This window comes from Salvelinus alpinus, chromosome 7 (genome assembly GCF_045679555.1).
Source record: "Salvelinus alpinus chromosome 7, SLU_Salpinus.1, whole genome shotgun sequence".
Taxonomy (NCBI): domain Eukaryota; kingdom Metazoa; phylum Chordata; class Actinopteri; order Salmoniformes; family Salmonidae; genus Salvelinus; species Salvelinus alpinus.
Genome location: NC_092092.1, coordinates 54,319,018 through 54,335,021, shown reverse-complemented (window position 1 = coordinate 54,335,021; position 16,004 = coordinate 54,319,018). Strand labels below are relative to the sequence as shown.

Below are 16,004 nucleotides of genomic sequence, written 5' to 3'. Positions count from 1 at the left end.
CCCTTAAAAGAGTTAGATGCACTATTGTAAAGTGGTTGTTCCACTGGATATCATAAGGTGAATGCACAAATTTGTAAGTCGCTCTGGATAAGAGCGTCTGCTAAATGACTTAAATGTAAATGTAAAATCTATCCTACCCTGCCTTTCTAAGGTCTTCGAAAGCCAAGTCAACAAACAGATTACCGACCATTTCGAATCCCACCATACCTTCTCCGCTATGCAATCTGGTTTCAGAGCTGGTCATGGGTGCACCTCAGCCACGCTCAAGGTCATAAACGATATCTTAACCGCCATCGATAGGAAACAATACTGTGCAGCCGTATTCATTGACCTGGCCAAGGCTTTTGACTCTGTCAATCACCACATCCTCATCGGCAGACTCGACAGCCTTGGTTTCTCTAATGATTGCCTCGCCTGGTTCACCAACTACTTCTCTGATCGAGTTCAGTGTGTCAAATCGGAGGGTCTGTTGTCCGGGCCTCTGGCAGTCTCCATGGGGGTGCCACAGGGTTCAATTCTTGGACCGACTCTCTTCTCTGTATACATCAATGATGTCGCTCTTGCTGCTGGTGATTCTCTGATCCACCTCTACGCAGACGACACTATTCTGTATACTTCTGGTCCTTCTTTTGACACTGTGTTAACAACCCTCCAGGCGAGCTTCAATGCCATACAACTCTCCTTCCGTGGCCTCCAATTGCTCTTAAATACAAGTAAAACTAAATGCATGCTCTTCAACCGATCGCTGCCTGCACCTGCCCGCCTGTCCAACATCACTACTCTGGACGGCTCTGACTTAGAATATGTGGACAACTACAAATACCTAGGTGTCTGGTTAGACTGTAAACTCTCCTTCCAGACTCACATCAAACATCTCCAATCCAAAGTTAGATCTAGAATTGGCTTCCTATTCCGCAACAAAGCATCCTTCACTCATGCTGCCAAACATACCCTTGTAAAACTGACCATCCTACCAATCCTCGACTTCGGTGATGTCATTTACAAAATAGCCTCCAAAACCCTACTCAATAAATTGGATGCAGTCTATCACAGTGCCATCCGTTTTGTCACCAAAGCTCCATATACTACCCACCACTGCGACCTGTACACTCTCGTTGGCTGGCCCTCGCTTCATACTCGTCGCCAAACCCACTGGTTCCAGGTCATCTACAAGACCCTGCTAGGTAAAGTCCCCCCTTATCTCAGCTCGCTGGTCACCATAGCAACACCTACCTGTAGCACGCGCTCCAGCAGGTTTATCTCTCTGGTCACCCCCAAAACCAATTCTTCCTTTGGCCGCCTCTCCTTCCAGTTCTCTGCTGCCAATGACTGGAACGAACTACAAAAATCTCTGAAACTGGAAACACTTATCTCCCTCACTAGCTTTAAGCACCAGCTGTCAGAGCAGCTCATAGATTACTGCACCTGTACATAGCCCATCTATAATTTAGCCCAAACAACTACCTCTTTACCTACTGTATTTATTTATTTATTTTGCTCCTTTGCACCCCATTATTTCTGTCTCTACTTTGCGCTTTCTTCCACTGCAAACCAACCATTCCAGTGTTTTTAGTTTTTATTTTACTTGCTGTGTTGTATTTACTTCGCCACCATGGCCTTTTTATATTTTTATTTATTTATACATATATTTGTTTGCCTTCACCTCCCTTATCTCACCTCACTTGCTCACATTGTATATAGACTTATTTTTTTTCACTGTATCATTGACTATATGTTTGTTTTACTCCATGTGTAACTATGTGTTGTTGTATGTGTCGAACTGCTTTGCTTTATCTTGGCCAGGTCGCAATTGTAAATGAGAACGTGTTCTCAATTTGCCTACCTGGTTAAATAAAGGTTAAATAAAAAATAAATAAATAAAAAGATGACACTCATAGGATTTCATGTTACACAATACATGTATGTTTTGTTCGGTAAAGTTCATATTTATATAAAAAAAATCTCAGTATACATTGGCGCGTTATGTTCAGTAGTTCCAAAAACATCCGGTGATTTTGCAGAGAGCAACATCAATTTCCAGAAATACTCATAATAAACGTTGATCAAAGATTCAAGTGTTATACATGGAATTTTAGATCCACTTCTCCTTAATGCAACCGCTGTGTCAGATTTCAAAAAAGCTTTTCGGAAAAAGCAAACCATGCAATAATCTGAGGTCAGCGCTCAGAACCCAATCAAGACAAAAAGATATCCGCCATATTGTGCAGTCAACAGAAGTCAGAAATAACATTATAAATATTCACTTACCTTTGATGATCTTCATCAGAATGCACTGCCGGGAATCCCAGTTCCACAATAAATGTTTGATTTGTTCGATAACTTTTACTTTTGTTAGCGCGTTTGGTAAACAAATCCAAACTGACGAAGCGCGTTCACTAGTTGCAGACGAAATGTCCAAAAGTTCCGTTACAGTCCATAGAAACATGTCAAACGATGTATAGAATCAATCTTTAGGATTTCTTTTTACATAAATCTTCAATAATGTTCCAACCCTGGAGAATTCCTTTGTCTTCAGAAAAAGCAAATGGAACTGGAGCTACCTCTCATGTGAATGCGCGTGACCAGCTCCTGGCACTCTGCCAGACCTCTGACTCAATCCCCTCTCATTCAGCCCCCCTTTCCAGTAGAAGCCTCAAACAAGTTTCTAAAGACGGTTGGCATCTAGTGGGAGCCTTAGGAAGTGCAACATGACCAATATCTCACTGTATCTTCAATAGGGACTGAGTTGAAAATCGACCAACCTCAGATTTCCCACTTCCTGGTTAGATTTTTTCTCAGGTGTTTGCCTGCCATATGAGTTCTGTTATACTCACAGACATCATTCAAACAGTTTTAGAAACTTCAGAGTGTTGTCTATCCAAATATACTAATAATATGCATATATTAGCATCTGGGACTGAGGAGCAGGCAGTTTACTCTGGGCAGCTTATTCATCCAAGCCACTCAATACTGCCCCCAGCCTAACTATAGTTTTGGCAAGTCGGTTAGGACATCTACTTTGTGCAAGACACAAGTAATTTTTCCAACAATTGTTTACAGACAGACTTTTTCACTTATAATTCACTGTATCTCATTGAGGTATTTAAAACCATATTATAATCTCCCACAATAATAACAGAGTCTTGTATTGCTTTTAGGGTAAATAAATGATTACAGCTGAAGTCAGAAGTTTACATACACCTTAGCCAAATACATTTAAACTCAGTTTTTCACAATTCCTGACATTTAATCCGAATAAAAATTCCCTGTTTTAGGTCAGTAATAACGATATTTATTATGATCCGAATGTGCAAATTGTGCAAATTATTATTGTTCATTAATATCGTCATCCCTTTTGAGTGTCTTTGCCCATGGGAGAAGTATAACTTCATCTAATATTGTTGAATGAGTTTCCTGTAAACAATAGATATTATATTCCTTCTCTTTTAGCCAGGTAAATACTGATCGTCTTTTCTTATTATCTGCTAAGCCATAACAATTATAACTAGCTATACTTATTTCCCCATTTACCATAATGAGACACAAGTTTCAATTCTATTTATCATAATATATGTTTGTAAACTTACCATTAAAAGTACCATGATGATTGAGTGTCCATATAGCTGTACCATGATGATTGAGTGTCCATATAGCTGTACCATGATATTTTATATTGTTTTCCACTATTCCACCCGTTGAAACCTCCTCCCCTCCCAAGTTGGGTTGTCGTCCATGTAACTGGCAGACCACCCCTGTCCACCTGGTCCACCTAGACTTCCAGTCATTGCACTACCGCTAGTTAGCATTGGTTCACAAAATGACCTCTAACTTCCTTCATCCTGGACACAGAGACATTAAAATGGTATCCAGGAGTTCATCTGACACACAAGTACGTAGATAAATGCCAAAATCCCAAAGTATCCTTTTAAGATGCTCATTAAGCTGATCTATTAGTGCTGTGATGGGTCTGTGGTGGGAGGAGGAGTGCACAGGTTTTGCGTGTGTGTGTTTTGTGAGTGCATGTGTGTGTGTATATTGGGTGTGTATTGCAATAGAATCAGATACAGACACACACAAAATACAGCAGGCGCGACTCAGTCAATTCCGACACATTTATTTACTGGTTACTGTTGTTTTTTGAGGGTCCAAGATGATTATAGAACCACGTCATCTCTTCTCATACCCCTTTAAACCCCCCCATCGTTATAGAACATCACAAATGGAGGTTATGAGAGCAAGACAGAGATGAAGAAAGGGATGAGGCCAGGTAAATGTAACATATGAACTACATAGTATATGTACATAAGCAATGGGACCAGGGCAGAGCTTTTATGTATATTGATGTAACTGTTTATAAAGTTATTTTAAGCTACAGTAGAGTTCAGAAATAGTTTGCCCCAAAAGATCTTAAAACATATATATTTTTTAAACATTTAAAAAGTTCCTCAGACGCTAAATCGTTACCTTCCCTCACATGAACATGGGACTTATCAACAGCTGCTAATAAAATAAGGAAGTGGTGGAGGATCCTCTCTGCCGATTGGTTGAAGTGGACTGTCACTCAAAGCTGCTGGTCCAGGTAAAGGGAGACAGCTCCCGAGTCATCTGAAATCTTCTCCTCTGCTTTGACTGACAGCTGGCTGCAACTTTCTCGGGAGAGTAATATCTGTATCTGTGACTCAGAAACCTAGGGAGAGGAAGCGAGAGAGAGAGAGAGAGAGAGAGGAAGCGAGAGAGAGAGAGAGAGGAAGCGAGAGAGAGAGAGAGAGAGAGAGAGGAAGCGAGAGAGAGAGAGAGAGAGAGGAAGCGAGAGAGAGAGAGAGAGGAAGCGAGAGAGAGAGAGAGAGGAAGAGAGAGAGAGAGAGAGAGGAAGAGAGAGAGAGAGAGAGAGAGAGAGAGAGAGAGAGAGAGAGAGAATAAGACTGTCTCGAGATGCTCTTCACCTCTCTCCCACACACAAATGACTTACAGTATAACACAAAAATAATATGCTTTTATCTGTGTAATAAAAAAAAACCTCTTCAAATTTCTTGGCCTTGTATTGGTCCGCCCCCTTCAGGAAGTTCAGGAGGATGATATCACAGAGGACCGTACCCTGCAGCATATCAGAACAAAGACAGTTACACAAGTTGACCTAAAAAATCCTGAAATACTTGCCTCGATTCTAGGGTTAATGGAGGTAACATTCAAAATGTATTGTATAACCTCCTTTTAAAGCATACAGTCTGAGTACAGAAGCCTTACCAGTCCCACAGAGGTAAAGGCTGCCACTAGGTTGATCAGAGTAGGAACTGTGTTGAACTTCCCTGCCTGAAAGGACAAAGACAGATGAATCCCGTATAATACACAGATAACAGGTACACAGATAACAGGTACACGCACACACACCCTAATCCACACTCACAAGCCCAGTGACCAGGATGTCAAAGCGGATGGCGTAGGCCTTGTGGAGAGTGCGGAAGTCCGTCCGATTCTTCATCCCATTCTCCGTTTTGTAATATTTGGCAAATCTGTGGATGGTGAGAGAGGGGGAGACAGTGTCATTGAACACAGAAATAAAACTAGAGGAGGGCGGGTAAGAAGGATGGAGAGGAGAAAAGAAAGAGGATGGGGAGAAGGAGGAAGAAAGAGGGGGGGTCTCTTGAACGTTACAGTACCTGAAGTTGTATCCCTGAGAGATGGCGTTCTTCTGAAACACAGCATCAAGTCGCGTAAAGGAGTAATGTGGTTGACATCTCTCTTCTGACTCATCCAGATTACACTCCCATTCAATATTGATCCCGATCTCTCCACCCTGATAGAGGGCGACAGAGGGAGGGAAAAGAAGAGAAGGGCAGATAGGTGAGGAGGGGGAAGAGGAAATGTAGGGACAAGCAGGTGGGACTGGAGATATATGAAATGGAGAGGGAGAAGTGGGAAAGAGAGAGGTTGAGAAAGCAGAATATAAGAGAGAGGGGGAGGAGAGAAAAGAAAGATGGGAGACCTTCGGGGGAGAGAGATGGAGATAGAGGAGATGATGATGAAGAGGGGAGGAGATGAGTCTCACTGTCTGAGCAATGGTGGAGAAGTTCTGTCCAGTATAGCGCAGCACATCTCCCACCTTGAAGATGGGACAGTGCCGGTTGTGCTCCGGGTCATATGTACAGCTCCTGATATAAGTTGTATTCAGCGATGACGGGAAGTTCCCTCTGTGGGAGAGAGAAGGTATACATTTGAGTGATAGAGCCAAATCCCCTTCTTCGGTAGAAAAGAGAGGGCACCGCCTTGACAAGAAAGTTGGAGTGAGACCTCCTGAAAGTACTCGAGCACAACATCATAAAGGTCTTCCCCAATACAGCCCAAGAAATGAGAGGTGTGTGGGACTCACCTGGTGACGTTGAACATAGGGAAGCGGATACTGTTCTTGATGAAGATGGTGAAGTTTTCCACCTCCATCATTGGTTGCCTGGGAAAGGGTTAGGGAGAGAAAAGAGAGAGAGAAGAAAGACTTAGGTAGGTGGGATGCACAAGTTGTAAACATGACATGTCATATGTTCATGATATTATGGTCTATATGAAGCAGCTTTCTTTATGAGACAGAGCCTGAGAGAGAAAGAGAGAAAGAGAAAATGAAAGAGAGGTCTTACATTATGACTTTGTCATTCTCAGCAGGGCACCAACCCTCCATCTCACAGCGGCCTCCTTCAGAGGAGTTCACACAGGCACCGGTTATTATTCCTGTGGAGGAGAGAGATAGAGAGAGAAAGAGAAAGAGAGAGAGAGACAGAGAGAGAAAGCATGAGTGAGTGAGTGAGTGAGTGAGTGAGAGAGAGAGAGAGAGAGAGAGAGAGAGAAGGAGAAAGAGCGAGAGAGACAGAAGGAGAGAGAGCGAGTGAGAGAGCGAGAGAGAGAGAGAGAGAGAGAGAGAGAGAGAGAGAGAGAGAGAAAGAGAGAGAGAGAGAGAGAGAGAGAGAGAGAGAGAGAGAGAGAGAGAGAGAGAGAGGGGAGGAGAGGAGAGGATGGATCAATGGAGTCCCAGCAGGGGAATGGTGGAGAAAGCAAGAAGAGGAAAGAGTTGAAACTCACCGTTTCCATACTCTCCCCACCCCGAGTGGGTCAGACCAGACCACTTCATTATATAACCCCACAGATGAGCAACCCCAAGCGGAAAACCTCAACTTCTAAATACTCTCCTGCAACCCGCCTCACCCAATGTGGCGTGGATCTGCTTTTTTTCTAAAGTCTTTCTATTTACTTCGGATCTGGAATCCCTCAACTGAAGCTAGCCAGCTAACTACCTACTAGCTATCAGTTAGCAAACCATTGCTAGCGGTCATCAGCTAACCTTTAGCTCGGAAAGCGCTCACCAGTTCGAACAACGTGACTCAAACCAGAGCATAACGGACCTATTTCTCTCCATATCCCCCGATTCCTACCGCAAACTCTGAACATTTTCATCTGGATCTTCGCAACTAGCTAACCGCAATCCCGGGTGACCACTCCTGGCTAGCGTTTCCATCCCGGAGCAAGCACCAATTAGCCTGAAGCTAGCCCGGACAGGGCTCCTGTGCTTCCACCAAAGCCCACTCCTGGGCTACAATATCCGGACCCCTTTTACTGCCGGTACGGGGCACGGAACCCCGCCGATCCTCTACGACTGGAATACCGACATAATCTGCCCGAGGATTCCAACAGGCCCCTCAGGCGCGACGCCCGCTGAAGGCCCATTCTGCTAACCTGCTAGGCCTGCTAGCTGCCTAGAGCTACTTGGAACCCTACTAATTCCACGACTGGTCTATCGACATCACCGCACAAAGAGGCAAAAACAGACTTACCCCCATCGCGAAGTCCCCCAAAGGCTAACTTTCTAGCCCCGGTCTGCTAACTGCTAGCTTGCCAGCCCCGGTCTGCTAACTGCTAGCTTGCCAGCCCCGGCCTGCTAACTGCTAGCTTGTTTAGCCCCGGCCTACTAACTGTTAGCGTGTTAGCATCGGCCTGCTAACTGTCTGAATCGCCGTGTCCCCAGTCAGTCGAACCACTCACTGGACCCATATGTTCACTTGGCTACGCATGCCTCTCTCTAATATCAATATGCCTTGTCCATTACTGTCCTGGTTAGTGATTACTGTCTTATTTCACTGTAGAGCCTCTAGCCCTGCTCAATATGCTTTAACCAACCATGTTGTCCCACCTCCTACATATGCGATGACATCACCTGGTTTAAACGTCTCTAGAGACTATATCTCTCTCATCATTACTCAATGCCTAGGTTTACCTCCAATGTACTCACATCCTACCTTACCTTTGTCTGTACACTATGCCTTGAATCTATGCTATCGTGCCCAGAAACCTGCTCCTTTTACTCTCTGTTCCGAACGTGCTAGACGGCCAGTTCGTATAGCATTTCGCCGTACCCTTATCCTACTTCTCCTCTGTTCCTCTGGTGATGTAGAGGTTAATCCAGGTCCTGCAGTGCCTAGCTCCACTCCCACTCCCCAGGTGCTCTCATTTGTTGACTTCTGTAACCGTAAAAGCTTTGGTTTCATGCATGTTAACATTAGAAGCCTAAGTTTGTTTTACTCACTGCTTTAGCACACTCTGCCAACCCGGATGTCTTAGCCGTGTCTGAATCCTGGCTTAGGAAAACCACCAAAAACCCTGAAATCTCCATCGCTAACATTTTCCGCCAAGATAGAACTGCCAAAGGGGGCGGTGTTGCAATCTACTGCAAAGATAGCCTGCAGAGTTCTGTATTACTATCAGAGTATGTACCCAAACAATTTGAGCTTCTACTTCTAAAAATTCACCTTTCCAGAAACAAGTCTCTCACTGTTGCCGCTTGCTATAGACCTCCCTCTGCCCCGAGCTGTGCCCTCGATACCATATGTGAATTGATTGCCCCCCATCTATCTTCTGAGCTTGTGCTACTAGGTGACCTAAACTGGGACATGCTTAACACCCCGGCCATCCTACAATCCAAGCTTGATGCCCTCAATCTCACACAAATTATCAATGAGCCTACCAGGTACAACTCCAAATCTGTAAACACGGGAACCCTCATAGATGTCATCCTAACTAACTCGCCCTCCAAATACACCTCTGCTGTTTTCAATCAAGATCTCAGCGATCACTGCCTCATTGCCTGCATCCGTAATGGGTCTGCGACCAAACGACCACCCCTCATCAAGGACCATATCACCTCCACCCTACCTGACACCCTAGACCCACTCCAATTTGCTTACCGACCCAATAGGTCCACAGACGACGCAATCGCAACCACACTGCACACTGCCCTAACCCATCTGGACAAGAGGAATACCTATGTGAAAATGCTGTTCATCGACTACAGCTCAGCATTTAACACCATAGTACCCTCCAAACTCGTCATCAAGCTCGAGACCCTGGGTCTCGACCCCGCCCTGTGCAACTGGGTCCTGGACTTCCTGACGGGCCGCCCCCAGGTGGTGAGGGTAGGTAACAACATCTCCACCCCGCTGATCCTCAACACCGGGGCCCCACAAGGGTGCGTTCTGAGCCCTCTCCTGTACTCCCTGTTCACCCACGACTACGTGGCCATGCACGCACCCAACTCAATCATCAAGGTGGCGGACGACACTACAGTGGTAGGCTTGATTACCAACAACGACGAGACGGCCTACAACGTCAACAAAACAAAGGAGATGATTGTGGACTTCAGGAAACAGCAGAGGAAGCACCCCCCTATCCACATCGACGGGACAGTAGTGGAGAAGGTGGAAAGTTTTAAGTTCCTCGGTGTACACATCACGGACAAACTGAATTGGTCAACCCACACAGACAGCGTTGTGAAGAAGGCGCAGCAGCGCCTCTTCAACCTCAGGAGGCTGAAGAAATTCGGCTTGTCACCAAAAGCACTCACAAACTTCTACAGATGCACAATCGAGAACATCCTGTCGGGCTGTATCACCGCCTGGTACGGCAACTGCTCCGCCCACAACCGTAAGGCTCTCCAGAGGGTAGTGAGGTCTGCATATATGGTACTCTATATCATCTACTGCATCTTGCCATCTTTATTTTTTTAATTTTTTAATTTCACCTTTATTTAACCAGGTAGGCTAGTTGAGAAGTTCTCATTTGCAACTGCGACCTGGCCAAGATAAAGCATAGCAGTGTGAACAGACAACAACACAGAGTTACCCATGGAGTAAACAATAAACAAGTCAATATGTAATACATGTATCACTAGCCACTTTAAACTATGCCACTTTGTTTACATACCCTACATTACCCATCTCATATGTATATACTGTACTCTATACCATCTACTGATCTTGCCTATGCCGTTTTGTACCATCACTCATTCATATATCTTTATGTACATATTCTTTATCCCTTTACACTTGTGTGTATAAGGTAGTAGTTGTGGAATTGTTAGGTTAGATTACTTGTTGGTTATTACTGCATTGTCGGAACTAGAAGCACAAGCATTTCGCTACACTCGCATTAACATCTGCTAACCATGTGTATGTGACAAATAAAATTTGATTTGATTTGTCAAACGCTCCCTAAAACACTTCTGCGAGCAGGCCTTTCTAATCGACCTGGCCGGGGTATCCTGGAATGACATTGACCTCATCCTGTCAGTAGATGATGCCTGGCTATTCTTTAAAAGTGCCTTCCTCACCATCTTAAATAAGCATGCCCCATTCAAAAAATGTAGAACTAGGAATAGATATAGTCCTTGGTTCACTCCAGACCCGTCTGCCCTTGACCAGCACAAAACATCCTGTGGCGTTCTGCATTAGCATCGAATAGCCCCCGTGATATGCAACTTTTCAGGGAAGTTAGGAACAAATATACACAGGCAGTTAGGAAAGCTAAGGCTAGCTTTTTCAAACAGAAATTTGCATCCTGTAGTACTAACTCAAAAAAGTTCTGGGACACTAAAGTCCATGGAGAATAAGATCACCTCTTCCCAGCTGCCCACTGCACTGAGGTTAAGAAACACTGTCACCACTGATAAATCCACTATAATTGAGAATTTCAATAAGCATTTCTCTACGGCTGGCCATGCTTCCCACCTGGCTACCCCTACTCCGGTCAACTGCCCGGCACCCTCCACAGCAACCCGCCAAAGCCCCCACCATTTCTCCTTTACCCAAATCCAGATAGCTGATGTTCTGAAAGAGCGGCAAAATCTGGACCCCTACAAATCAGCCGGGCTAGACAATCTGGACCCTTTCTTTCTAAAATTATCTACCAAAATTGTTGCAACCCCTATTACTAGCCTGTTCAACCTCTCTTTTGTATCGTCTGAGATTCCCAAAGATTGGAAAGCTGCCGCGGTCATCCCCCTCTTCAAAGGGGAGACACTCTAGACCCAAACTGCTCAAGACCTATATCTATCCTACCCTGTCTTTCTAAGGTCTTTGAAAGCCAAGTTAACAAACAGATTACCGACCATTTCGAATCCCTCAGAGCTGGTCGTGGGTGCACCTCACCATGCTCAAGGTCCTAAGCGACATCATAACCGCCATCGTTAAGAGATATTACTGTGCAGCCGTCTTCATCGACCTGGCCAAGGCTTTCGACTCTGTCAATCACCACATTCTTATTGGCAGACTCGACAGCCTTGGTTTCTCAAATGATTGCCTCGCCTGGTTTACCAACTACTTCTCTGATAGAGTTCAGTGTGTCAAATCGGAGGGCCTGTTGTCCGGACCTCTGGCAGTCTCTATGGGGGTGCCACAGGGTTCAATCATCGGGCCGACTCTCTTCTCTGTATACATCAATGATGTTGCTCTTGCTGTTGGTGATTCTCTGATACACCTCTACGCAGACGACACCATTCTGTATCCTTCTGGCCCCTCTTTGGACACTGTGTTAACTAACCTCCAGACGAGCTTCAATGCCATACAACTCTCCTTCCGTGGCCTCCAACTGCTCTTAAACGCAAGTAAAACTAAATGCATGCTATTCAACTGATCACTGCCCGCACCTGCTCGCCCGTCCAGCATCACTACTCTGGACGGCTCTTAGAATACGTGGACAACTACAAATACCTAGGTGTCTGGTTAGACTGTAAAATCTCCTTCCAGACTCACATTAAGCATCTCCAATCCAAAATGAAATCTAGAATTGGCTTCCTATATCGCAACAAAGCATCCTTCACTCATGCTGCCAAACATACCCTCGTAAAACTGACCATCCTACCGATCCTTGACTTCGGTGATGTCATCTATAAAATAGCCTCCAACACTCTATTCAACAAACTGGATGCAGTCTATCACAGTGCCATCCGTTTTGTCACCAAAGCCCCATACACTACCCACCATTGCGACCTGTACGCTCTCGTTGGTTGGCCCTCGCTTCATACTCGTCGCCAAACCCACTGGCTACAGGTCATCTACAAGTCTCTGCTAGGTAAAGCCCCGCCTTATCTCAGCTCACTGGTCACCATAGCAGCACCCACTCGTAGCACCCGCTCCAGCAGGTATATCTCATTGGTCATCCCCAAAGCCAATTCTTCCTTTGGTCGTCTTTCCTTCCAGTTCTCTGCTGCCAATGACTGGAACGAACTGCAAAAATCTCTGAAGCTGGAGACTCATATCTCCCTCACTAGCTTTAAGCACCAGCTGTCAGAGCAGCTCACAGATCACTGCACCTGTACATAGCCCATCTGTAAACAGCCCATCTATCTACCTACCTCATCCCCATACTGTATATATTTATTTATCTTGCTCCTTTGCACCCCAGTATCTCTACTTGCACATTCATCTTCTGCACATCTATCATTCCAGTGTTTAATTGCTATATTGTAATTACTTCACCACCATGGCCTATTTATTGCCTTAACTCCCTTATCTTACCTCATTTGCACTCACTGTATATAGACTTTTTGTTTTCTTTTGTTCTACTGTATTATTGACTATGTTTTGTTAATTCCATGTGTAACTCTGTGTTGTTGTATATGTCGAATTGCTATGCTTTATCTTGGCCAGGTCGCAGTTGCAAATGAGAACTGGTTAAATAAAGGTGAAATATATATATATATTTTTTAATCAAATCTAAAAATTACAAACAGAAAACCGAAGAAAATGAACAACAATGACAAATGGTTTGATGAAGAATGCAAAACTCTAAGAAAGAAATTGAGAAACCTGTCCAACCAAAAACATAGAGACCCATAAAACCCGAGTCTACAACTTCACTATGGTGAATCACTAAAACAATACAGAAATACACCATGGAAAAAGAAGGAACAGCACATCAGAAATCAGCTCAATGTAATTGAAGAATCCATAGACTCTAACCTCTTCTGGGAAAATTAGAAACACTAAACAAACAACAACATGAAGAATTATCGATCCAAAATGGAGATGTATGGGTAAACCACTTCTCCAATCTTTTTTGGCTCTATAACAAAGAACAAACAGCAAAAGCATATACATGATCAAATACAAATCTTAGAAGCAACTATTAAAGACTACCAGAACCCATTGTATTGTCCAATTACCTTGAATGAACTACAGGACAAAATAAAAATCCTCCAACCCAAAAAGGCCTGTGGTGTTGATGGTATCCTCAATGAAATGATAAAATATACAGACAACAAATCCCAATTGGCTAAACTAAAACTCTTTAACATCATCCTTAGCTCTGGCATCTTCCCCAATATTTGGAACCAAGGACTGATCACCCCAATCCACGAAAGTGGAGACAAATTTGACCCCAATAATTACCGTGGGATATGCGTCAACAGCAATCTTGGGAAAATCCTCTGCATTATCATTAACAGCAGACTCGTACCTTTCCTCAGTGAAAACAATGTACTGAGCAAATGTCAAATAGTTTTTTTACCTAATTATCGTACAACAGACCACGTATTCACCCGGCACATCCTAAATGACAAACAAACTAACCAAAACAAAGGTAAAGTCTTCTCATGCTTTGTTGATTTCAAAAAAGCCTTTGACTCAATTTGGCATGAGGGTCTGCAATACAAACTGATGGAAAGTGGTGTTGGGGGAAAACATAAAACATTATAAAATCCATGTACACAAACAACAAGTGTGCGGTTAAAATAGGCACACGTTAATTAACGAATTGGCGAGGGCACTAGAACAGTCTGCAGCACCCGGCCTCACCCTACTAGAATCTGAAGTCAAGTGTATACTGTTTGCTGATGATCTGGTGCTTCTGTAACCAACCAAGGAGGGCCTACAGCAGCACCTAGATCTTCTGCATAGATTCTGCCAGACCTGGGCCCTGACAGTAAATCTCAGTAAGACCAAAATAATGGTGTTCCAAAAAAGGTCCATTCGCCAGGACCACAAAAACAAATTCCATCTAGACACCGTTGCCCTAGAGCACACAAAAAACTATACATACCTCGGCCTAAACATCAGCACCACAGGTAACTTCCACAAAGCTGTGAACGATCTGAGAGACAAGGCAAGAAGGGCATTCTATGCCATCAAAAGGAACATAAAATTCGATATACCAATTAGGATCTGGCTAAAAATACTTGAATCAGTTATAGAACCCATTGCCCTTTATGGTTGTGAGGTCTGGGGTCCGCTCACCAACCAAGAATTCACAAAATGGGACAAACACCAAATTGAGACTGCATGCAGAATTATGCAAAAATATCCTCTGTGTACAACGTAAAACACCAAATAATGCATGCAGAGCAGAATTAGGCCGATACCCGCTAATTATCAAAATCCAGAAAAAATACGTTAAATTATACAACCACCTAAAAGGAAGCGATTCCCAAACCTTCCATAACAAAGCCATCACCTACAGAAAGATGAACCTGGAGAAGAGTCCCCTAAGCAAGCTGGTCCTGGGGCTCTGTTCACAAACACAAACAGACCCCACAGAGCCTCAGGACAGCAACACAATTAGACCCAACCAAATCATGAAAAAACCAAAAGATAATTACTTGACACATTGGAAAGAATTAACAAAAAATAGAGCAAACTAGAATGCTATTTGGCCCTAAACAGAGAGTACACAGTGTCAGAATACCTGACCAAAACTTAAGGAAAGCTTTGACTATGTACATACTCAGTGAGCATAGCCTTGCTATTGAGAAATGCCGCCATAGGCAGACCTGGCTCTCAAGAGAAGACAGGCTATGTGCACACTGCCCACAAAATGAGGTGGAAACTGAGCTGTACTTCCTAACCTCCTGCCAAATGTATGACCATATTAGAGACACATATTTCCCTCAGATTACACAGATCCACAAAGAATTCGAAAACAAACGCGATTTTGATAAACTCCCATATCTACTGGGTGAAATACCACAGTGTACCATCAGAGCAGCAAGATTTGTGACCTGTTGCCACAAGAAAAGGGCAACCAGTGAAGAACAAACACCATTGTAAATACAACCCATATTTATGTTGATTTATTTTCCCTTTTGTACTTTAACCATTTGCACATCGTTACAACATATAAATATATATATATATATATATATACATAATATGACATTTGTAATGTCTTTATTCGTTTGGAACTTCTGTGAGTGTAATGTTTACACTCACTGTCCATTTTTGTTTATTTCACTTTTGTATATTATCTACTTCACTTGCTTTGGCAATGTTAACATATGTTTCCCATGCCAATAAAGCCCCTTGAATTGAATTGAATTGAGGGAGAGAGAGAGAGAGCGAGAGAGAGAGAGAAAGAGAGAGAGAAAGAGAGAGAGAGAGAGCTAGAGAGAGAAAGAGAGCTAGAGAGAGAGAGAGAGAGAGAGAGAGAGAGAGAGAGAGAGAGAGAGAGAGAGAGAGAGAGAGAGAGAGAGAGAGAGAGAGAGAGAGCTAGAGAGAGAAAGAGAGCTAGAGAGAGAGAGAGAGAGAGAGAGAGAGAGAGAGAGAGAGAGAGAGAGAGAGAGAGAGAGAGAGAGAGAGAGAGAGAGAGAGAGAGAGAGAGAGAGAGAGAGAGAGAGAGAGAGAGAGAGAGAGAGAGAGAGAGAGAGAGAGAGAGAGAGAGAGAGAGAGAGAAAAAGACAGAGAGAGAGAGAAAGACAGAGA

The 16,004-nt window shown here is 43.8% G+C and overlaps 1 protein-coding gene and 1 pseudogene across 2 annotated transcripts in view; both read right to left on the bottom strand.

Moving 5' to 3' along the window:
• The window catches only part of LOC139581890 (cell cycle checkpoint control protein RAD9A-like), an 11,663-nt pseudogene extending 7,181 nt beyond the window's left edge, over nucleotides 1-4,482 (bottom strand).
• Nucleotides 4,099-16,004, bottom strand: part of LOC139581212 (P2X purinoceptor 3-like) — a 14,741-nt gene continuing 2,835 nt past the window's right edge. The window contains exons 5-12 of one of the 2 annotated variants that reach the window (XM_071410730.1): nucleotides 6,627-6,717; nucleotides 6,368-6,445; nucleotides 6,101-6,188; nucleotides 5,658-5,794; nucleotides 5,405-5,510; nucleotides 5,245-5,310; nucleotides 5,018-5,095; nucleotides 4,099-4,687 (exon numbers count right to left, since the gene is read on the bottom strand). In XM_071410730.1, coding sequence (XP_071266831.1) covers nucleotides 4,562-4,687; nucleotides 5,018-5,095; nucleotides 5,245-5,310; nucleotides 5,405-5,510; nucleotides 5,658-5,794; nucleotides 6,101-6,188; nucleotides 6,368-6,445; nucleotides 6,627-6,717 — 770 coding nt within the window. In that variant the 3' untranslated portion in view covers nucleotides 4,099-4,561. Of the gene's footprint in view, nucleotides 4,688-5,017; nucleotides 5,096-5,244; nucleotides 5,311-5,404; nucleotides 5,511-5,657; nucleotides 5,795-6,046; nucleotides 6,189-6,367; nucleotides 6,446-6,626; nucleotides 6,718-16,004 lie in introns of both variants that reach the window. The other variant, XM_071410729.1, reaches the window with a different exon arrangement.